The 23,562-nt window shown below is 39.0% G+C and overlaps 2 protein-coding genes across 2 annotated transcripts; one reads left to right on the forward strand and one right to left on the reverse strand.

The window, feature by feature from the left end:
- Positions 1-4,950: 4,950 nt before the first annotated feature.
- LOC106383654 (phenylacetaldehyde synthase-like) lies at positions 4,951-8,119 on the reverse strand. Its single transcript, XM_048762594.1, has 5 exons — positions 6,074-8,119; positions 5,895-5,967; positions 5,576-5,806; positions 5,090-5,253; positions 4,951-5,010 (listed from the first exon to the last, which is right to left on the reverse strand). The coding sequence occupies exons 1-5, from the start codon at positions 6,173-6,175 to the stop codon at positions 4,951-4,953; spliced, it is 630 nt and encodes a 209-aa protein (XP_048618551.1). The 5' UTR covers positions 6,176-8,119.
- A 13,062-nt stretch (positions 8,120-21,181) lies between these two features.
- LOC106383657 lies at positions 21,182-22,872 on the forward strand. Its single transcript, XM_013823731.2, has 2 exons — positions 21,182-22,463; positions 22,838-22,872. Exons 1-2 carry the CDS (start codon positions 21,182-21,184, stop codon positions 22,870-22,872), a joined length of 1,317 nt encoding a protein of 438 aa, XP_013679185.2.
- The last annotated feature ends 690 nt before the right edge of the window (positions 22,873-23,562 follow it).

Consider the following 23,562-nt stretch of genomic DNA (forward strand, 5'->3'; position numbering starts at 1 on the left):
GATCAACTGCTGTTGAAGAAGTTGTTCCAACCTGCAAATAATCTTTCAGAAAAAAGTATGCTTTAGATGGTAAGTAAGTAACAGGTTAGCTAATGCTTACAGTGCCACATAAGAAGAATGGAATCAATCCAGCTTCAAGATCCTTAGAAACAGCTTCTTGAAGCGGTTCAGGACGGAGAGCGTAATTTGTAGATGATCAAATCTCTTAGAAACACAAAGAGTTATAAGAACAACTTTTCTTATTAGCTTTAGAAACTATTCAAAACTAAAGTTCTCAATATGTTTCTCTCAGATCATATGGAACACCTCTCCATTAGACCTATATTTATATGAAAGACAATTCCGTTTAACATGTGGGATATGGAAAACACAAACCTAACCTAAATAGAAACTTCATTTTCCTATTTCTAGGTTTCCTTATTGTGTTTATCTTAACATATTAAACATCTAATAATATGTTAAGTTTCCACAAGCTTGGAATTATCCAACATTCACCCCCTTAATTCCAACTTGAATTAGGGAGATCAATTTCTTGAACTCCGATTAAGCTCCTCATTTGCTTGAACATAATCCTTGCTAATGGCTTGGTAAGGATGTCGGCCTTCTGCTCAACACCCGACACATGCTCCACTTCGATCTGCCCGTTCTCCACACACTCACGAATGAAGTGATACTTCTTGAGTACATGCTTACTCCTTCCATGGAAAACTGGATTCTTGGTTAGAGCAATGGCTGATTTGTTGTCGATCCTAAGCTTGACCTTCTCGCCTTCTTTGCTTAGTATCTCACTCAACAATTCCTTGATCCATATAGCTTGCTTCGCTGCTTCTGTTGCTGCCATGAACTCTGCTTCGCATGATGACAATGCAACTATCTGTTGCTTCTGCGATGTCCAAGTGATCAGTGATGAACCGTAGTAGAATGCATGACCTGACGTGCTCCTCCCGTCATCGAGATCAATGTTGTGACTGCTGTCACTATAACCAACGACACTCCTTGACTCATCTCTCTTGAAGAACAGACCGTAGTTTGTTGTTCCTTTCACATACCGCAATATGTGCTTGATGGCTTGTCCGTGAGAGTCTCTCGGATTGTGCATGTATCGGCTAAGAACACCTACTGCGTAACACAGGTCGGGTCTTGTGTGAAGCAGATACCTCAAACATCCTATGATTCTTCTGAACTCAGTAGCATCTATCTCTTGCTCATCTTCAGCTTTTGAGATCTTCAAATTCGCCTCCATTGGAATTTTAGTTGCGTTACACGCTTCCATCTTTGTGTCACGCAGGATTCCTTGAGCATACCTCTCTTGTTTTATTCTGATTCCGTCTGCTCCTTGAATCACCTCTATGACAAGGTAGTACGTTAGCTTACCTAGATCTGACATCTCGAACTTCTTAGACATCTCCTCCTTGAATTGCCTAATCACCTTAAGTGAAGTTCCTGTAACAAATAGATCATCAACGTAGATGGAAATGATCAAGACGTCTTCTCCTTCAGTCTTGCAGTACACTGATGGTTCCTTCGTGCACTTCTCAAATCTCATCTCCTTGAGAACCTGATCGAGTTTTACATTCCAGGCCCTGGGTGCCTGGCGTAACCCATACAAAGCCTTGTGTAACACATACACTCGATCCTCTTCTCCTTTCTTTTCGAAACCTTCAGGTTGAGTTACATACACTAACTCCTTTAGATCTCCATTCAAGAAAGCGGTCTTCACGTCCATGTGATGTATCTCCCAACCGTTCGTTGCTGCGAGGGCTATTAAGAGCCGAATGGTTTCAAGTCTTGCCACTGGTGCAAACACTTCATCGAAATCTATTCCTTCTCTTTGTACATAGCCTTTTGCCACAAGTCTCGCCTTACACTTGCTCACTGTACCATCCGCCTTTCTCTTGATCTTGAAGATCCACTTCAACCCTATAGGTTTCACTCCAGCCGGTCTATCCACAAGTTTCCATGTCTTGTTTCTTGTGATAGACTCTAACTCGGCCACCATCGCCTCAACCCATTCTCGTACGTGTTCCACTTCAAAATAGTTCTCTGGCTCGCCATCCACTGTGAGCAACAGCATTTCACTTTCTTTATCTGCAAGTAACACATAATCATCGAGATATCTTGGTTTTGTTATGGTTCGGCCTTGTCTGGTCACCAGCGGTTGACCTCCACCGTTTTGGTTTGCATTGTGATCCGCATCTTCTTCTTCTTCCTCATCTTGGTTTATAGCTTCCTGTTCATGATCCTCACCTTGATCATTACCTTCTTCTATATCACCCTCATGTGGAAGCTTAAGCATGCTCGGTTCACAATCAGCTTGGTTTGTTGTAGACGCCCAGTCCCAAGCTTTCTCTTCATCGAAAATCATATCTCTACTCACCATCACCTTCCTTGTGTCTGGATCATAAAGTCTGTAGGCTTTGGAACCCGGCTCAGTTCCAAGATTGACCATACTCTTTGATCTCTCATCCAACTTCTTCAGATAAGGACCAGTGATTTTCGCATGAGCTACACAACCGAATATCCTCAAGTGCTTGATATTTGGTTTCCTCGATGTAAGGCATTCGTATGGCGTTTGATTTTTCAAGGCTTTTGTAGGAACTCTGTTGATGAGGTAAGTTGAATGTCGTACAGCTTCACCCCACAAGTAGTTCGGCATCTTCATTGCCTTTAGCATACTTCTTGTTATTCCCATCAAGGTTCGGTTTCTCCTCTCCACAACACCATTTTGTTGAGGTATGTAAGGCGCGGTTAGGTGCCTTTTAACTCCATTCTCTTCATAGAATAGATTGAACTCAGCTGAGGTAAACTCTCCTCCTCTATCGGTGCGAAAGGTTTTGATGGTTGAGCCTGTCTACTTCTCTACACTCTCTTTAAACCTTTTGAGTCGATCGAATACCTCACTCTTCTCCTTCAATAGCATAGCCCACATATACCTAGAGAAGTCATCGATCAAGACAAAGACATATTTATTATTTGCAGGCGTTGGTGGTGCAATTGGACCACACAAATCTCCACGCAATAACTCTAATGGCTTTGTCGCACGAAACATGGCTTTGGTCGGGAATGACTATCTGATCTGCTTCCCTGCGAGACATGCGTCACACACGCTTTCTTCGTGTGTTACACACGGCATTCCTACGACCATCTCCTTCCTTACCATGTTATTCATCACTCCATAACTTATATGTCCTAGCCTAGCATGCCACCTCCATGTAGCATCTACGTCCCTGACATGTAAACATTTCGGGTAGCTTATCTCCATAGGGGTCTTGTAGAGACGGTTTGGAGATCTTGTCACACGAACTAGCAACCTTCCATGTGAATCTGTGAGCATTAAGTAGACATCTTTCATGTTAACCTCACATCCGTTTTCTGTTGCTTGCCCAAGACTCAATATATTGTTCTTCAGATCGGGTATGTAGTATATGTCCTTGAGTGCCTTCTTCTCTCCAGTCTTCCACACAAAGGTAACCACACCCTTTCCTACAATGTCAACACACGATCCGTCACCAAACTTCACCTTCCCTTTGGTGTTGAGATTCAAACTCGAAAAGAACTCCTTGTTCCCTGTCATGTGATTGCTTGCTCCATTATCCAAATACCAGACACTTGCACTGCCTTTGTCGATATCAAGATTCTTCGGAATCACCTTATCTTCGTTCAAAAACACCACCTCGTGTACATAGAGTGCATCAGCCTCTTCTGTCTCGTTTAGGTTGGTTTCTTGATTCTTCTCTGTCTTTTCGGGACAGACAGTTGCGTAGTGACCAGGCTTGTCACATCTCCAAAATATCAGCTTTGAACGATTCTTCTTCGAGTTGTTATCTTCGGTGTGTGACGCACGGTTTTGGTTGTGTGACCTACCTCGACCTCTGCCTCTACCGTTCCGTCCTCTTCCTCTACCACGGGAATTCTCATAGCCCCTCTAACTATGCTCTTCATTGTTCGAAAACATCAGTTTCCCTTGGTCTTCTTTCTGAGTTTCTTCTCCTACACGCTCCTCGTACGCCTTAAGCCTTCCAACTATGTCTTCAAACCCCGTCGAGTTGAGATCTAGGACTTGCTCAAGTGATGCTATGATCTGGATATACTTGTGTCCTGGAAGACCCTTCAAGAACTTCTTGACCATCTTGGATTCTTCTATGTTTTCTCCCAACGAGGTTGCTTTGGATGATAGGCCCGATATCTTCCCCGCGAAGTCATCGACCGTATCTGCATCATCCATCTTCAACCTATCAAACTCCGTCATCAACGTCTGAAGTCTCGCCTCCCTTACACGATCAGCTCCTAGGTGTCGCGACTTGATGGCATTCCAGATCTCTTTTGATGCGGTTTGTTCTCCCACCTGGAGAATCAAAGTCTCTGGAACAGATTGAAACAAAAGAGCTATCACAACATCGTTCTTCTTTTGATCATCTGAACTGGATTCGATTGTGTCCCACACTTCATGAACACGTAGTAGAACCTTCATCCTCATCGACCAAACTGTGTAGTTTGTCGGTGACAACATCGGACATTGGATGGATGTAGATCCAAAGTCCTTCGTGCGTGGAGCCCTAGTCACGTCAGCCATCTTGCCGTCGCGATATCTTGTTCACAAGCACCAGGATCTTAAGCTACAACTTAAGCTTAGATCGAGTCTCCAACCTGAGGCTCTGATACCAATTCAGATCTCTTAGAAATACAAAGAGTTATAAGAACAACTTTTCTTATTAGCTTTAGAAACTACTTAAAACTAAAGCTCTCAATATGTTTCTCTCAGATCATATGGAACACCTCTCCATTAGACCTATATTTATATGAAAGACAATTCCCTTTAACATGTGGGATATGGAAAACACAAACCTAACCTAAATAGAAACTTCATTTTCCTATTTCTAGGTTTCCTTATTGTGTTTATCTTAACATATTAAACATCTAATAATATGTTAAGTTTCCACAAGTTTGGAATTATCCAACAGATGAATCTGTTTTCAGCACCCTGCAATTCTCTAGATGGATACCGGCTAGCTGTCAAGACCAAAACCAGCAGAAACAAAGTAGCTTCTGTTAACAAAACTTTCTATGATCAAATCTGCAAAAAATTCACCTGGCAAGCTTTCTGTAAAGATGAATGTGTCTGGTCAGAGGAGTAGACAACAAGCTTCTCAAGTGCTTTCTTACCAACGTTTCTTAAGACCTTATCGCGGGCAGCAATCATAACAACGAGAATAGCTTCACAAGCTGACCCTTGGATTACTCCACCTCCATTTCCTAAAATACAACTTAGCTAAGACTAACTCCAATGTAATTTGATATCTTTATTTTATGAACTCTATAATATAGATAAAATGTGTTCTAATGTACTTTTCTAATAATAATAATCTCCAAATATATTAAAACATGGAGGAGTGCTATTTTCTTCTTCAAATAAAAGAAAAAATAACAATCTCTATTTTACAGGAAATAGAGATCTGTAAGTTTTGCCTCTAAATACCTTTATAGAGTCAAATATGGTGAGTTGGGGATGTTCTAAATAGTTCTTAAGCAAAAGGATTATTCCGACCAAAAATAATATTTGTTTCAAAAATATAACCTTTGGATAGAAACTGCTCTGGCAGGTTGAGCAGTTTTGCAACCCAATCAACAACGATAATTTCGAGCTCAGTTGCAGCTGGAGAAGCAACCCAACTAAAACTCATAGTATTAAGACCAGCACTCAACATCTCACCCAATAACCCTGCAATGCTGCCGTTAATAGGGAAATAAGCAAAGAAACTAGGGCTTTGCCAATGAGTTACTCCAGGCAATATCTTCGCCTTGACATCTGAAAAAATATAAACTCACTCCAGCTCTGTCTGTGCTCAACAAGAAATGGTCCAAAAAAACTGGAAGTGGGTATTTAGTTAATTCACCGTCAAGAACTTGTTCCACCGTTTCAGGATGGTCTGGGGCTGACTCAGGCAAAAGATTATGAAGATAACCAGGCTGCGAATAAGACAAGAGAGATTCAAACACGCAAAGCCTAATGTGACGACAAAAACATTGTGCAAAACCCACATGAAACTGATTTTCACATGGAAAAGAAAGAGACCTGCACTTGGCTAAGGACAGGGAAAGTCTCGATGGTTTTGTAATAATCAGCAATGAAATCCACCATTCGATGTCCGTACTCTCTCAGTTGCTCTGAGTCCATCGGCTTCAACGCGTTGTTGCTACTACCATTTTCCCTGTTCCATGAGTTGGAGAACAATTTTAAGAAAAAAACATTCCAAAAAAGGATTCACGAATTTTTAAGAACATACATTTTTTGTTGTTCTTGCGTGGCTTTGAATCCGTGTTTTATGTCTCAGAAGCTTCCTCAAAGGGTTTGGTTGGTATTAGTGTAGATCTCTTACTTGTTATGGCATAGTTTTATAGCACAGTTTTGTTTTATTTTTTTTTTCTATTTTCGTTTAGATGTTTTGTACAATTTAAAATCACAAAATAATGAAGGTGGTTGGTAGAACTATGGATATCTTTTTTAATTTTAACTTTTATCTATAGTGTTTAAAATTAGAGTTTATTGGCCAAATAGCCATATTTCAGTATGAAATTAGGTGGGTAACACTGATTTTGACATAATTAAATGTCAGATTTTTTAATCACATTCTCTCCGGTTCTGCCCTTCCACGTAACAAGTTGCTAGTTACAATTTTTAAAGTAAGCGACGTGGTTGTCTTTTGTGGTACATAATTAACGCATATGATGTAAGAGAATGATGCGACATGAGTGGATAATAATTGTACGCATACACAACTTATGTTAACTTAACGGAAAAAGAAATTACCTGAATTACTATTTTACGTGGTAAAGTAGTATATATCACGAAATAAACTGAATCCTATCAAATAAGAACTAAATCATACATGGAAATGTAGACTTTAATACAATTTAAACTATTCCAAATAAAAGGTCAAGAGCACCTAAAAAATATTCCAATTAAGAGAAAAAAGAACTATCCACGTATATCTTACATACATATGCACGAGTGTTATGTTACATATCACCTAAGTAGTATAGGATTATAACTCCACCTATAATCCCTAAATACTAAACATATCTCAACCACAATCCCTAGATACTAAACTTTATCTCAATCTCACCCCAATCCTTAAATACTAAACCCTAAAAACAAATATAAACTATAAACTCAAATATAAACCCAAAACCCAGATAGAATGGAACAAAATAAATAAAATAGTAAATATTGGTGAAATTATGAAATGTCTATGATTGCATGGAAGAAGTTAACGTTGACCATAACCATACTCACTCACCTTCTAAATACTAAACCCTAAACTCTAATCAATAAACCATTACCCAAATATAAACCCTAAACCTAAATATAAATCACAAACCTAAATAGAATGAAATAAAATAAATAACATAGTACCTATTGGTAAAATTATGAAATGTATATGATTGCAAGGAATAAGTTAATACCGACCCAAAACCATACCCCTTCACTTTCTAAATACTAAACCCTAAACTTAAATCACTAAAGCCTAATCCAAAGATAAACCCTAAACTCAAATATCTTTTTTTGCCATCAACAAACAGACTCATATAGACTCTATAAACCAAATTGGTAGCTCCGCATCCATATGGACAACAAATGAGGGTTGCTTTCTTGCACTACGTCCTAGGCTGTCGTCCCTTAAATTATGCGTCCTTGGTATATGGATGAGCTCTGAGCTGTGAAAACTTCTCTTCAGGACCTTGATATCTTCCAGATAACTTGCAAATGCGGGTCATTCTTCGGGTTCAGAAACCATCTTCACCAACTGAGAACAATCCGACGAAAATGTAACAGTAAACTGTCTTAGATTCCTCATGCATGTCATTGCCCAAATGAAAGCCTCTATCTCCGAATGGAGGGGTGATTGGCTCACTCTTGTATTCCTTGCTCTCATCAATCCATCATACCCTTCATGAATACTATACCACCCTTGTCCCGAGTAGTTATCCTTATCTTTCCATGATCCATCCGTAAAGCACAATCTACCAGGAATAATTGGGACTGTCGCGTTCGTTACAGATCGTGCCTGAACAATTCTCTGTGTATGAGAAATTTGCGCCTCAGCCCAGAGTACCGACTCCATTTCTGTTGCGCCTCAGCCCAGAGTACCGACTCCATTTCTGCCAACTTGAGGGTATCTCGGGGGTCAATATCCAAATTGCTGAAAACCTTATTGTTTCTTCCTTTCCAGATATACCATAGAATCCATGCAAATTGGTGATCTTCCATTACCGGAGAGACTCTCCAAAATAAATGATCCATATTTGCAAAAAGTGATTGAAGAGGAAAAATATCTGGATTTGACGGAATCCGTGAAAGTGCCCAAACCTGAATCGCCGGTAGGCATTCAAAAAATACATGATATATAGATTCCTCGGGTGCTCCACATCGTGCACAACTTGTGTCCCCTTGAATTGCTCTTGACCGTAGATTTTTCTTCACCGCTATGCAATCTGTTACCAGTTGCCAAAGAAAATGTTTTATCTTAGGTGGGCATCACACTTTCCAGCAGTGTACTTTCAATAACGAAACTGTTGGACCATACTCTGTTAGTGTTCTCTCTATCTTGATACACTCGCTCCACCTGATATCCTTATTTAAATGTATATCTCTCATTATTCGTAAAATGCCATCCATCCCGATCTGCTGTCCGTATTCGACTTAGAGGTATACTTTTAATAATTTACACGTCTTGCGGGTCTACCAAAGTCCGAATAGCCTGTAAATTCCAAGTTCTCGATGTTTCATCAAAATTTAAAAAGTAAATAAAATTGTGCAATATTAAATTATATTATGTAATATTAAAGAAACATCATATGAATATCATTCGACTCAACATCACAATGTATTCTGTTTTATCTGATGTCATAATAAATTATATTGCATTTGCATTTAATATACTATTTCGGTTTACAAAATCATATACACATCAATATAAAATATGGAAAGGTCAATACATTCAATATTGTTTGTCATTCACAACAATAAAAGATAAGTGTATCTGACGACATCAGTGGAGATAGTACATGCAACCGCATCGGAGAAATTTTTGTTGTTGTTGATTCACTAGATGGAAGAGAAGAACATACGGTCGTAGAATTATGAGAAGATAGACAATTGCGGTAGAAACGAATACAGTGGTTTCGATTGTATAGATGGAGGTGATCGCCACTGAACAAGTCTTGTCGCTCGCTACACGAGTCTTCAAAACTCTATTATTCACCACAATCCTTCACCATCAACATAGACAATTTCATCAACAATTCCATAAATCGCAGAACATCACATATTAGATTATGATTATTAATTATGTGGCGATGTCAACGCACATTATTTTCAAACTGAAAACCACTTCTATAACATATACTATACTATTAACATAATAATTACTATACTATGTGGGCAGGCATTTGTACTACTCCGTTTATATACAGCACAGTCGTCCACCACAATATAGTTTATATATTATTGAGATAGACATCTACACAACTTTATTTACTTATATATAGTATATTTTATTTACAAATTCACACAAACAAAGTAATAGAGGTTCACATAGTTATCTTCATCGGGTCTATTCCATGTATATACACAGTCAACTATATTGTCATGCAAATGGAATACAAGCACCATTTTCTTATAAACAGAAAACCTCAAACTTCTGGTTTCTTTACTTTATAATATCAGATTCCGACATATAATGAATGCAAATTCAGAGAATTTAAGAGTAGTAAAACAACATACATAATAGGGAATGTGACTCTGTTTTACCGCCGCTACGGTGCCGTCTTACTCATGCCTTTTGTGATGCAGGGGCATCGTCTCTCTTGGCGGCTAAGTAACAGATTTCCAATTCTCTTTTGAATTTGAGTTTCCTTTTCTATTTAGGTTTTGGATTTCTATGTTTACGATATTTAGGAAATAGTTCTTTTCAAAACACGGTTTGTGTCTTAGGAATGACTATATAAACAGAACTTAATGTTCCTTGTTAGTCACGTTTGATTTTAATAAGAAGAGCTTTGCTATTATCCCTTGTTCGACTCGATTCAATTCATCAAACAAGAAGTTGGTCTCAAGAAACTATCGAAAGAAACTTTTGATCGATCCAAGAACAGGTCTCGAAGAACCCTAAATTTTTAGATCGACCGTTCGCCCATTTGTACGCTGCGTTAGGTTGGTATCAGAGCTCTGCTACGCTCCGACATCACTAACCAGTTCACGATGGTTCGAAAAACACGATCTCAACAATTCGTTGAGGACGATATCCCAGCTACCCAACAATTTGTTAATGATCTGCAATCGCAAGTTGCAGCTCTCATGAATGAAGTGGCCGCGCTTTCCACCCAAAACACGACACCAGCAATCCGCAATCAACGCAACCCCCGCCCAAATAACCAAGCCGAGTCTAAAGAATACGATAATAATCTGTTTGCTCCACTCCGACAAACCTGCAACAACCCCAACTTCAATAACAACAGTGACTCAGACGAAGAAGAAGGTGATTCATCGTGGAAGTCTAGTTTTAAACTTGATATTCCAGTTTTCAATGGAACAACCGTGGCAGAGGAATTGTTAGAATGGTTCGTTACGATTGAAGAAATTCTCGAGTTCAAAGAGATTCCCCTCGACCGTTGTGTGCCCCTAATTGCAATCCGTTTTCGAGATCGAGCTGCAGCGTGGTGGTCACAAACAGAGACAACGAGAGCTCGCTTGGGAAAATCCAAGATTATATCATGGGACAAACTGAAGCATGACCAGTTGATGTTCCAAAAATTGCAGTACCTGAGGCAAGGAAATCGATCTGTCGATGACTATGCAACAGAGCTTTTCAAGATGATCAACTGTGTTGAAACCCAGGATACAGAACAACAGCTTGTCATACGATTTGTGGGAAGTCTACGCCAGCAAATTCAATTTACCTTGAATTTATTTAGACCTCAGTCCATCTCAGAGGCTCACCAACAAGCTCTCACCGTAGAAGCTCAAACACGCAGCAACTTCCAACCTTGGGGGTCAAGTCGTCAATCCCGGTCAAATCCTGCAACAACGTATGCAGATTCTCCTACTACCGCGACTGCAACACTAGAAATGACCATTGTCCCTGTTGATCCTAATAAACAACAACGCCCTGGCGGGCTACGTTGTTACTCTTGTGGAGAACTTGGCCAACGACAATCAGCATGTCCTTCTTGCAATCGTCGCGGGTTGCTTCTTGACACCATTGGACGTGATGTTGAGGTTATCTATGACGAAAGTCCCGACGAACTAGACGAGTCCACCGAAGAACTCGACGCTGATGAGGGAACTTTACTAATGATGCGATGTACTTGTCTCTCTCCGAAGGTAGACTCTGAAAATCCTCAACGGAAGAATCTATTCTTTTCCAGATGCACTATTAATGGAAAAGTATGTACATTTATCATCGACTCGGGCAGCAGTGAGAATGTCATCGCAGAATAGGTTGTCCGAAAACTTGATCTCACGATCGAACCGCACCTTGCTCCGTATAAACTCGATTGGTTACATCAAGGGAGCGAACTTATAATCACACGACGAACCTTGGTTCAGTTTTCGGGGGGTAGTGCTTACAATGACCAAGTGTATTGTGATCTCGTTCCGATGGATGCGTGCCATCTGTTGTTAGGACTTCCATGGGAGTTTGATCGACGTGTAATCCATGATGGGTTCCTTAACACATACAAGTTCAAATTCAACGATCGCACCTTCATACTCAAACCAACGGTTCCGGCGATGATAATCAGCTCCACAAGTGCGACAAAAACACCAGTTTTATTGTTACGTCCGGCAGAAGTCAAAGAAGCCCTACGCACTGCGGATCAGTTTGTTATACTTCTTGCAGTTCTGTCGCTTACATTCGATGGGCATGAGATACCAGACACATTTAAACCACTGCTTTCGGCGTTTGCGGATGTGTTCCATGCTGACTTGCCCACTCAACACCCTCCTCTTCACGATATTCAACATCGTATCAACCTTTTACCAGATGCTGCTCTTCCTAATCGCTCTCATTACAGAATGAGTCCAGCAGAACATGAAGAATTGCGTCGGCAAGTTGAAGAACTAGTGGCCAAAGGATTTTTGTGTTAGAGTCTTAGTCTATGCGCAATAGCCGCCTTGTTGATTCCAACGAAGGATGGTTCTTGGCGTATGTGTGTAGACAGCCGTGCTATTAACAAAATCACAGTCAGGTATTGCTTTCCGATTCTACGCCTTGATGATTTGTTAGACCAAATTGGTACAGCGACAATGTTCTCAAAACTAGATCTAAGAGCGGCTATCACCAATTCCGTATACGCCCTGGTGATGAATGGAAAACAGCGTTCAAAACTCAAGAAGGTCTCTTCGAATGGCTTGTCATGCCATTTGGTCTATCTAACGCGCCTAGTAATTTTATGCGCGTTATGAATCAAGCCTTGCGGCCTTTCATCGGGAGATTTGTAGTCGTCTATTTTGATGATATATTTGTGTTCAGTAAGTCTATTACCGACCATCTCGAGCATATGCGTGAAGTCCTCTTATTCCTCCGACGAGATTAGCTTTACGCCACACTTAAGAAGTGCGAATTTGGATCACCACAGATTCATTTTCTTGGGTATATCGTGTCCTCATAGGGCCTGGTGGTTGACCCATCGAAAGTGTCCGCGATTCAAACATGGCCGTAACCAACGACAATTTCCGAGGTAAGGAGCTTTCACGGTCTCGCATCTTTCTATCGACGATTTGTACCTCAGTTCAGCAGCTTGATGGCTCCAATCATAGACTGTATCCGTACAAGTTCATTCTCTTGGACACCTGCGGCTTCGTCTGCTTTCGCCATCATCAAAGACAAACTCAGCTTTGCTCCCATTCTCGCTCTCCCGGAGTTTAACACGGTCTTTGAGCTTCATTCTGATGCTTCCAAAACGGGTATTGGCGCAGTCTTGAGTCAGAAGGCACGACCAACAGCGTTCTTTAGCGAAAATACTGGCCGGTGCGCGTTCCCGATACAGTACCTATGACATCAAGTTCTACGCCGTCGTTCAGGCGATAAAACATTGGCGACATTACTTATTTCGTAAGGAGTTTGTTTTATATACTGATCATGACGCCGTAAAGCATCTTCACAGCCAGAGTAAAGTCTCTTCTCGTCATGCATCGTGGATTGCATACCTCCAACAATTCACCTTTGTGATCAAACACACGGCCGGATCTGCTAACAGGGTGGCGGATGCTCTTAGTCGATGACAACTCTTGCTTGCAGTCCTGCACACGGAAGTCTTGGGGTTCTCATCCTTATTAGGCTAGTACGAGGATGATCCTTTTTTTGGCCAACTATTTCTTGATGCCAAAGATGGGGTTTTGTCCGAATACACGTTACAAGATGGTTTTCTCTTTCGAGGAAATCAACTTTGTATACATGCAAGGAGATTACGTCTTCAATTAATTACAGAGTTGCACAATGAGGGGCATGTGGGGCGCGATCGCACGCTCCAACTAGTGGCTGCTTCATACTTTTGGTCGTCTCTTCGTAAGGATGTCTCTCGTTTTGTCGAGCGATGCACCACTTGTCAGAGAGCCAAGGGTTCTGCTTCCAATGCAGGCTTATACCTCATGTTGCCTATCCCAACGCAACCATGGACTGATATAAGCATGGACTTCGTCCTCGGCCTTCCTCGTATTCAGCGTGGGTTTGACTCGATTTTTTCCGTCGTGGATCGCTTCCCAAAATTGGTTCACTTCATCCCTTGTAAGAAGGCTACAGACGCAGTTCAGGTGGCAATTTTATTCTTTCGAGAGATCTATCACCTTCATGGTTTGCCATCTTCTATTGTCTCCGATCGCAATTATCGCTTTCTCAGTCATTTTTGGTGTTCCTTGTGGAAGATGTTCAACACTAGTTTGGATATGAGTTCGGCTTATCATCCTCAAATAGACGGTCAAACCGAGATTGTCAATCGTTCTCTTGGGAATCTTTTACGGTGTCTTGTTGGTGACGCAATCAAGACGTGGGATCAACGCCTTCCACAAGCCGATTTTGCCCATAACCATGCCATCAATCGCAGCACGGGTCTTAGTCCTTTTGTGGTCAATTACGGCATGCTCCTTGTGCTCCTATTGATTTTTATCGTTACCTGATCATGCCCGTTTGCATGGAGAAGCGTCTGCGTTTGTGGACGCCATTGCAAATGTTCACGTCAAGACTAGTGCTAATTTATCAGCCTCTACATCCCGCTATAAAGCTGCCGCTGATATACGTTGTCGACGTCTTGTGTTTGATGTAGATGACTTTGTTTGGGTCGTGTTAACTCGCGACCGAATGCCGGCACACCTGTATAATAAGCTTTGTGCGAAAAAGATTGGCCCTGTGAAGATTTTGGAGTGCATCAATGACAATGCTTATCGTGTGGCCCTTCCTCCTGATGTCAACACGTCTGATGTTTTCAATGTCAAGTATTTATCTCCATATCTGTTGGCTGATACTGATGGCGATTCGGGGTCGAATCCTTCAAACCATGGGGGACTTGATGCATGGGCATCGTCTCTCTTGGCGGCTGAGTAACAGATTTCCTATTCTCTATTGAATTTTAATTTCCTTTTCTATTTATGTTTTGGATTTCTATGTTTACGATATTTAGGAAATAGTCCTTTTCAAAAGACGGTTTGTGTCTTAGGAATGGCTATATAAACAGAACATAATGTTCCTTGTTAGTCACGTTTGATTTTAATAAGAAGAGCTTTTCTTTTATCCCTAGTTCGATTCGCTTCAATTCATCAAACATGAAGTTGGTCTCAAGAAGCCATCGAAAGAAACTCTTGATCGATCCAAGAACAGGTCTCGAAGAACCCTAAATTCTTAGATCGACCGTTCACCCATTCGTACGCTGCGCCATTTTGTCACCTACCGAGCCTTTGATAATGGTCTTCTTCTCCACAAACTCACCAAGAATGTAATCGCTGGCGTCTTAATCGTTCAAATCTGAAGATGAATCTATTGACCTTTCTATATTTTACCATTTACTTTGTTAGCTATGTGAAAGTAAGTAAGACCACATTTTTCTTTTAGAATCACTAGTTATTAATTTAGATTATAATTTTTTTTTGCAGGTTTTACCGGTTGAATGAAAGGGTAGAATGACAATATTATAGAAAAGATAAATTGCATATTATATTAGAGAAATTGGCTATTTCATGAATTATGTTTTTTCTCGGTTATACAGACCAATTTCTCTTAAAATTACCAATCATGTTTAAAATTAATTTTTATACATTTTTACCAAAAGAAAAAAAGAAGTATTTTAAACATGTCCGTGAATCCAAAGAGCATTGATTTTGTAACAGTTTAAAATTTTATGGTCCAGACCCAGTGGTCAATATCCTCCAAATATATTCTGTCAACATAGCCCACACCCAGTGGTCACGTGCCACATGTGGGTTCCAAGTTCTCTGCGAACCGCAGACAGTATGCTGTCTAGACCACTAGATTTATGGCGGAATAAAAAAGAAACAATTACATATAAGGTCACTTTTACACTTATTAATAACATTCTAGGTATTCGACCAAAAAAAAAAAATAACACTCTAGGTTAGTTTCTACTACTCACACACTTTCTTTTTTTTTGAATTATACACAGTTTCCCCAAAGGCTTCCCAGGCCCAAGAGACTAATCTGTGTCGCTGCGGCCCGAATGTTAAATTTCGCAGTGGCCGGGAATCGAACCCATGTGGCAGTACTCACAGCTGTGAGCCCTTTAACACCAGAGCTAGATGCTCCGGTTTACTCACACACTTTCTTTAACTCTTATCTCATATTTAGTTAGATTTGTCAACTAAAATAGAACCATATTATAATTGATGGGTCCCATTTCTCTTCTCTCTTCGTTTCTCTTTTTCTTTGTCAACTCTCTCTTCTTTTCATTTTTATCAGATCTATGGTGGTTCCCATTCTTCTCTTCTTCCTTATCATTAAAACAAAACTAAACTGAAATTTTTTTCCCGTAAATCTATGCTTCTTTGGTCACCAAAATGAATAAGATATATGGTCACCGTCGACCGTCACATACCAAAAATGCCGGGACTGCTCCAAAATGACGAGCACTCCTCCGGAATCTTCAGTCACGGCGAGCTTCATCCAACGATGTGTTCTTCCTTCTCTACACGTCTTTTCTTCCGTGGTGCTCAAGCTCGATCGGTGAGCATGCCTTCGTGATAAGCCATCACTGACGTGACGGAGTAGTCAGAGAGTTCCGTCGTCGCCGACCTCATACCGCGAGCTCTTCATTTTGTCAACATCAGCTTCTCCATGTCTCAAGCCCACAACCTCTCCATCTCCGGGTCGTGCTTTCAGCCTTCGCCGTCGTCAGTTTCAAACCTTGACGTCGTCGTCAGTGAGATCCGGCGAGAGGATATATTGGGCAACATCAGTGGAGGAGTTTCATATTTTTTCAACTTTCATCCTCTAGTTTCCATCTTCTTTCATAATATGCCTCAAACTTCCAATTTGTTCAAAGTATTTCACAAATTTACCCCAATACTTTTAATGTTTCAATCTAGCATTTATTGTATTTGCAGAAATGGTCCGTCGGCTTTTGATTCTTTTTAGTATAGCACTGAAATATTAAATGCAGATTAATCTCCAATTTCATTCCCAAACATTTAATTGTACATTCCCAAACTTTCAATTTTTTATGTACACATTGATGTACATGTGGATACTACGGTATCTAATATCTATGTACAAATGAATAGATTTTTATGTATGTATGTTCTACAATTTTTAACCATAAGAAATATATGTAACATATATGTATATGTAAACCCAAATATATATTGCTTTCGGACTCGTCATGCTTGTATATATTTTTAACCATCACATGAATAGTTTTTTAAAGCTATATATACAGTTAAATGAAATTGAAAATGATCTAAATGAACTCAAACAAGATACTCAAATGAACTGGTGTACATATATAAATGCACTCAAATCAGATATCATATTTGTGCAATGTACAAACGAACCGGTGTATATGTATTTTTTTATGAAACCGTTGTATACATGGACAACGAAATATATGTGTACATATTGATTCTTGCACATGTATTAGAAAACTTATATGGTCTCTATGTATTATTGTACAAGTTAATTGGTGTACATATGAATCATTATACATGTGGATAATAATAAATTGGTATAAATGGTATATAGTACATATGAATTAAGATGGAGCTAATAGATTTGTCCAAAAAACCATTAAAATGCACTATACACACCTAAATAAAACCTAAAATGATATAAATTAATTTAAAAATACTTTAAATTTATCTAAATAAAACCTAAAATATATTTACCAAATTTATTAAGTGTACAAACTAAGTGGTGTACATTTTCATCGTTGTACAGGTGGACAATGAATATTTTGTGTACACCTAATCATGTACATATAAATATACACGAAACACATACATATGTATGTACATATAAATATAGACAAAACATCATATGTATTGCACAAATTATCACAATTTGCACAGTGTACAAATGGATCGGTGGTGTACCTATAATTTTCTATGAATCATTGTATATGTGGACAGTAAAATATGTGTGTACACATTAATAATTTTTTACTGTCTAAATATTAAAACTTGCAAATATATATCAGATATACACCTTAAATTGTGTATATATGAATTATTATACATGTGGATAAGGTCAATTTTATGTACATAGCGTAATGTACATATAGATATACAAATGTATCACAATTCTGAAGTTCATAACAAAATTAAACATATATTTTTACGCAGTTTGTCACTACAATTCAAAACTTTCTAATTTAACTCTATTCAGTTCAATATTGATAGAAATTAATATTCTTAACAGTAGTTAATTAGAATCGGAGCCATTTAATTTGTGGCCAAAAAAAGGTATGAAAAAATAAAAAAAATGTATGAGAAGTATATTATAGGGGCTAGATTGCACAATTAGAAGTTTCAAGGAAATTAGAAAAGATGTATGTGGACATTTGGTTGTTTAGGCCCTACTTGATAATAACCTAAAAATAAAGGATCAAACATGCAAAAACATGAGATTCGGCCATTGTTGCTCGAGCTTCATTGTGCGACTGAATCTTCATTGTGCGACAGAATCGGTGGCCATCGTCCAGTAAAGGGTGTACACTTGTATTTTGAGAATTCGGGGACGAATTCTTTTAAAGGGGGAAGAGTGTAATAACCTCACGAGCCAATAAATTTTTGGTCGAGAAAAATCCCGCTCGACCAGTTTTTAGTTGGTTTGACAAGGATTAATAAAAATAAAAATCGACCCGGTAGATTAATTTCTCGACGGGACTGTCTTGTGGTCGAAAGACCTTCACTTGATAGTTTGGTCGAGTCTTAAATATTTTGGTCGAATTTTTATTAAGCTCGAAGAGATTTTTCGAGAACAAGACGAGAGCAAAAGACAAGGAATATTTGGTTGAAAAATTATTTAAAATTATCGACCAACTTCCGAAATAATTTTAGAACTAAGTTATGTCCTTCACCAGCCTGGTTGTGCACTTATTCAGTCTTAGACTTGCACCTGCATGCTTGCCTAGCTTCTTCAGTAACTGGCACATGACAATCACAAGCTGCCTGCTTGCCTTGTTTCTTAGATTGTCATGTGAGAAGCACATGAAAGGGCTGGAGTTTCTTCAGGTTAAGGAAAGGACAGCAGCTTGTGCTGAGAGTGCTGAAGCATCTGGCCAGTTGTCCCCACTCAGCCTAGATTTTTCCTGAGTGAAACCCTCACCTGAAGCAAGCTCACCTCATATTTAACCCCTCTCCAGCTGCTTCCCACGTTCAGAACACTGCAGAAAAATCTAGAAAATTTCAGAAAGAAAAACAGAGAAAAGTGAGACAAAAATCAGAGAAAAATTATACAAGACTTTGGGCGGCTTCCTTTCATCCTGTAGCTTAGTTCCTTACTGTATAGAAGATCAGAAAGTGAGAATCCAGTGTAAACCCTAGGCCTTGTTCTGTTTTTGTGAAGAACCGATTTTGATTTCTGTTTCTTAAATCAGTTCAGTGGGGAGTTCAGTTAAGGGGGAGGACCATCTGAGTTCTTCTGTCAGTCAGTTGTTGTGGTAAGCTTCATCTCCTTGCCTCAGACCAGTCTTGATCAGAACCAGTTCATGTTTAGCTAGGGTGTTGGTCGGATCACTTGTCTAAGTGATTATATGGTTCAGTTTGTTAGTTTCGGTTTGGATTAATTTTCTGTAAACCGCTAGCTAACTGATGGAACTGTCTAGACCTAAGGTGAACTGAACTGATCTTGTACTGAATAAACCTTGTCTGAACCGAGCTGATCTGATGTAGGATGAGTAGAACCAAGCATGGACTGAGCTGATATGAACCTAGATAAACTATTATAGCTTGAACCAAACTGATCTTGTGATCATTCACTTCTGTTTCAGGTCAGAGGTGGAGTAAGGCTTTAGGTATCCAACCAGTTCCAAGACTAATATCTTAGGTGAGTCTAGAAAGATATTGAGATTGATTAAGTTAGTAAAGTCTCTGAAATTTATAAGAATGGTGTTGTGTTTACTTATTGTGAACTTCACATAAAGAGTAACCAAAATGTTAAAGTGAGGTTAATCCTAATCTTAGTACTTGTTCACAAGTACTAATCTTAACTATGAAATAATCATGGTTTAATTAAGGATTAATCTTGGTTTAATTAAGATTTAATCTGAGATTAATTAAGGAGTAATCATGATTAATTAAGTACTAATCTTGGATTAATTAAAGATTAATATGAGATTAATTATGGATTAATTAAGAGTTAATTATGATTAATTATGATTAATTAAGGATTAATTATGGATTAATTTTGGAATGATTATGGAAGTAAAATCATGTGAAGTCTTGTTATATTCACTATCCCTAAAGTCCCCGCATTACCGTGATTTGGTCCTGCGAACGGAACAAGGTCATGAAGACACGATGATGGGGTAGCTCCCTGGAGACCGTGTACTGCATGACGATGCAGTGTCGGATTGTTCATACCGGACATTCGACAATGAGGGTGATGCTAACTCACTATTCTCGGTTAGCCTTAGTGGTTTCTCGGGTCTAGTATATATATTGTATTATATGAGTATGGTAACAGACGGGTGTTGTGGAATTGATGTTAAAATAAGAATTCACAATGATGATCCATATTAAAGTATAGTACTAGTACTTGCATGATCATGTATATGCATTTGATAATTGTTTGGTTTAAAATTGATTGTGTTGTGATTCTAGATTCACTGAGTAAACTAGTTACTCATGACTCATTCATGTGTGCAGGTAACCCTTAGGCGGGAGACACTTTACTCTTTTGGACAGAAGGAGCGGCCAACCAGCGGTAGTATTTTGTTGTCCTTGCAACGTACCTTTTGATGTATATTTACTTAAAACGTTGTTGGGCGATAGGCCGTAGGATAAAACTATAACACTTTGTAAGATGTTTAAAGTAAATAAATAATGTATAAAAGATGTTTATAAATCACGAGTTCTCATATGATATTAGTCCTTGTCCGGGACGAACTAACTATCGAATATTGCTTTATCGGGTTGAAAAGCCTAGAGTAATATCCGATAGGAGCGTCTGTGTTCTTTGGTTGTTGGTCTAAGGCGATCGAATTTATTTTGAGAACCTCGGGTCAACCATCAGGGAACATCGACCGTGTCATTTCCGGTTATCTACGATCGGGGGTGTCACAAGTATAGTCTTCGGTTTACTTCGGGTTTATAGTTGGTTAAGTTTCCTTTCGCTTAACCGCTCTTATATAACAGAATGTTCATGTACATTTAAATTAAGATGAATAACAAACATTCTTTTCATCATTTTCTCAACTTTACTCTCTGAGTTTGATCTTGAATCTTCATCTTCATCTTCTTCGATTCTGTTATTAATACGGTATCAGAGATCATCTAATCGACTTCCGCTTCATTTTCTCAGCTCGATTTCAGCTTCCGAATGAGTATTCCATTGATTCCGTTATTGCGATTCTTTCATACTCTTTTTTCTGGTGATTTGCGATTTGTTCTTGGGAGTTCTCGTTTGACTCCTGTTACTTCATTGATCATTTTCTTCTTTGATCGAATCTGTTCGAGTTCATGGCGGCTACTTCTCAACCTTTGATTGTTCAAGATTCTGTTCGTCATTCTTCCGATCATTATGAGAATCCGTATTACTTGCATAACAACAATCATGCTGGATTGATTCTGGTTACGGATCCTTTGACGACTGCTTCGGATTTTCATTCTTGGAGGAGATCAGTTCAAATGGCTTTGAACGTCCGTAACAAGCTCGGCTTCAATGATGGTACTATCACTAAACCTTCTTCTACACATAGAGATTATGGTGCTTGGTCTCGGTGCAATGATATTGTAGCGACTTGGTTGATGAATTCGGTTTCCAAGAAGATAGGTCAGAGCTTGTTGTTCATTTCTACGGCTGAAGGGATATGGAAGAATCTGATTTCTAGGTTTAAGCAAGGTGATGCTCCTAGAGTTTATGATATAGAACAAAGATTAAGTAAGATTGAGCAAGGATCTATGGATATTTCGACTTACTATACAGAGCTCGTCACTCTTTGGGAAGAACATAGAAACTTTGTGGAATTACCGGTTTGTACTTGTGACAAATGTGAGTGTGATGCAGCTGCTATGTGGGAGAAATTACAGCATCTCAGTATAGTTACAAATTTTCTGATGGGCTTGAATGAGTCGTATGAACAGACGAGAAGACACATATTGATGCTTAAGCTGATACCAACAACTGAAGAAGCTTTCAACATTGTGACTCAAGATGAAAGGCAACGCTCTATCCGTCCTATCACTGCAGTGGATAATGTTGCATTTCAGACTTTGAATCATCAATCTTCGGTTTCCCCGGCTTCTCTTATGGAGGATCAAGCATATGTTGCAGCGTACAATGCTAGCAGGGCTTATCAGAAACCTCTTTGTTCCCATTGTGGGAAAGTTGGTCATACGGTTCAAAAGTGTTTCAAGCTTCATGGTTATCCTCCAGGATACAAGACTTATGGTTCTTCTCAGTCTAAGAATCATTCTCAGTCTAAACCTTTTCAATCTCAAGCAAAATATCCTCCCCAAGTAGCTGGTCAAGGAGTTTCTCAGATGTCTAATGATGTTGCCACAGTGTGCATTGATAAAGACATGAGATCATATTCGTCTGCTCCTAGTGTCTCTCCTCAGTTGACTAGTGGTGGATTAAATCTCATTCTACAGAGTTTTAGTCCAGAGCATATTCAAAGTCTCATTGCACAATCCAATACTCATGTTCGAGTTTCAGAGCCTCAAGTTCCTAATTCATATGCCTCACATTCTCGTGCCACTATTACAGAACATGGCGTCATGTACCCTCATTCTTCTTCTGGTACAATTCCGTTTCCTTCTATTAACCTTACTTTTGAAAATAATGCCCTTTGTTATCCGCATCATTGTCTTTCCACTCTTCCTTCTTTACTTCCCTTTGATGCTTGGATAATAGATAGTGGAGCTTCTAGTCATGTTTGTTCTGACTTAGGGATGTTTGACGGTTTTGTACCAGTGTCTTCGGTCACAGTTACTCTTCCAAATGGCAGTAAAGTTCCTATTACACATACATGCATAGTTAAAATCACTGATTCATTGATTCTATATGATGTATTACTTGTTCCTAATTTTCGTTTTAATCTGATAAGTGTGAGTAGCTTGATTAAATCATTAGGATGTGCTGCTCATTTCTTTCCTAATGGTTGTTTAATCCAGGAACTTTCTCGGGGCTTGATGATTGGGAAGGGTAGCCTTTGCAACAATCTATACATTTTTGATTCTTCACAACATATTGCATCGGATGACAAAGTATTATGTGGTTTGGTTTCAACTGATAGTTGTTTCTGGCATCAACGATTGGGACATCCTTCATCAAGTGTTTTTCAAAAGATTCCATCTTCTTTACCGGCTTACAAAATATAGAGTCTGATCTTTCTCCTTGTTCTAGATGTCCATTAACAAAGCAAAGAAGACTTGCGTATGTCTCTCATAATAATCTTGCTTCTGATCCATTTGATTTAGTTCATCTTGATATCTGGGGTCCTTTTAGTATTGAGTCTGTTGAAGGTTATAGGTATTTTCTTACTTTAGTAGACAATTGTACAAGGGTCACATGGATTTACATGTTAAAGAATAAAGGAAAAGTTTCAGTAATATTTCCATTGTTTCTCAAGCACATTTCAACACAATACAATTCTAAAGTAAAGGCTGTACGTTCTGATAATGCACCTAAGTTGGCTTTCACTGATCTCATCAAAGAGTTAGGTATGTTTCACTATTTCTCTTGTGCTTATACTCCACAGCAAAACTCAGTGGTTGAGAGGAAACATTAGCATTTGTTAAATGTAGCTAGAGCTTTATTGTTTTAATCTAATGTTCCAATGGTTTAATGGAGTGATTGTATAAAGACTTATGTCTTTTTGATCAACAGAAAGCCATCT

The sequence above is a fragment of the Brassica napus genome, chromosome C7, assembly GCF_020379485.1.
Source record: "Brassica napus cultivar Da-Ae chromosome C7, Da-Ae, whole genome shotgun sequence".
Lineage (NCBI taxonomy): Eukaryota > Viridiplantae > Streptophyta > Magnoliopsida > Brassicales > Brassicaceae > Brassica > Brassica napus.

Coding starts and splice junctions, on each gene's coding strand:
- LOC106383654 (XM_048762594.1), bottom strand. CDS start 6,175: ATGGACTCAGAGCAACTGAGAGAGTACGGACATCGAATGGTGGATTTC. Junction 5,254..5,575: donor AGAGCAGTTTCTATCCAAAG/GTTATATTTTTG, acceptor GTTGTATTTTAG/GAAATGGAGGTGGAGTAATC. Junction 5,011..5,089: donor CTTTACAGAAAGCTTGCCAG/GTGAATTTTTTG, acceptor TGGTCTTGACAG/CTAGCCGGTATCCATCTAGA.
- LOC106383657 (XM_013823731.2), top strand. CDS start 21,182: ATGGCGGCTACTTCTCAACCTTTGATTGTTCAAGATTCTGTTCGTCAT. Junction 22,464..22,837: donor GTACCCTCATTCTTCTTCTG/GTACAATTCCGT, acceptor TGTTTAATCCAG/GAACTTTCTCGGGGCTTGAT.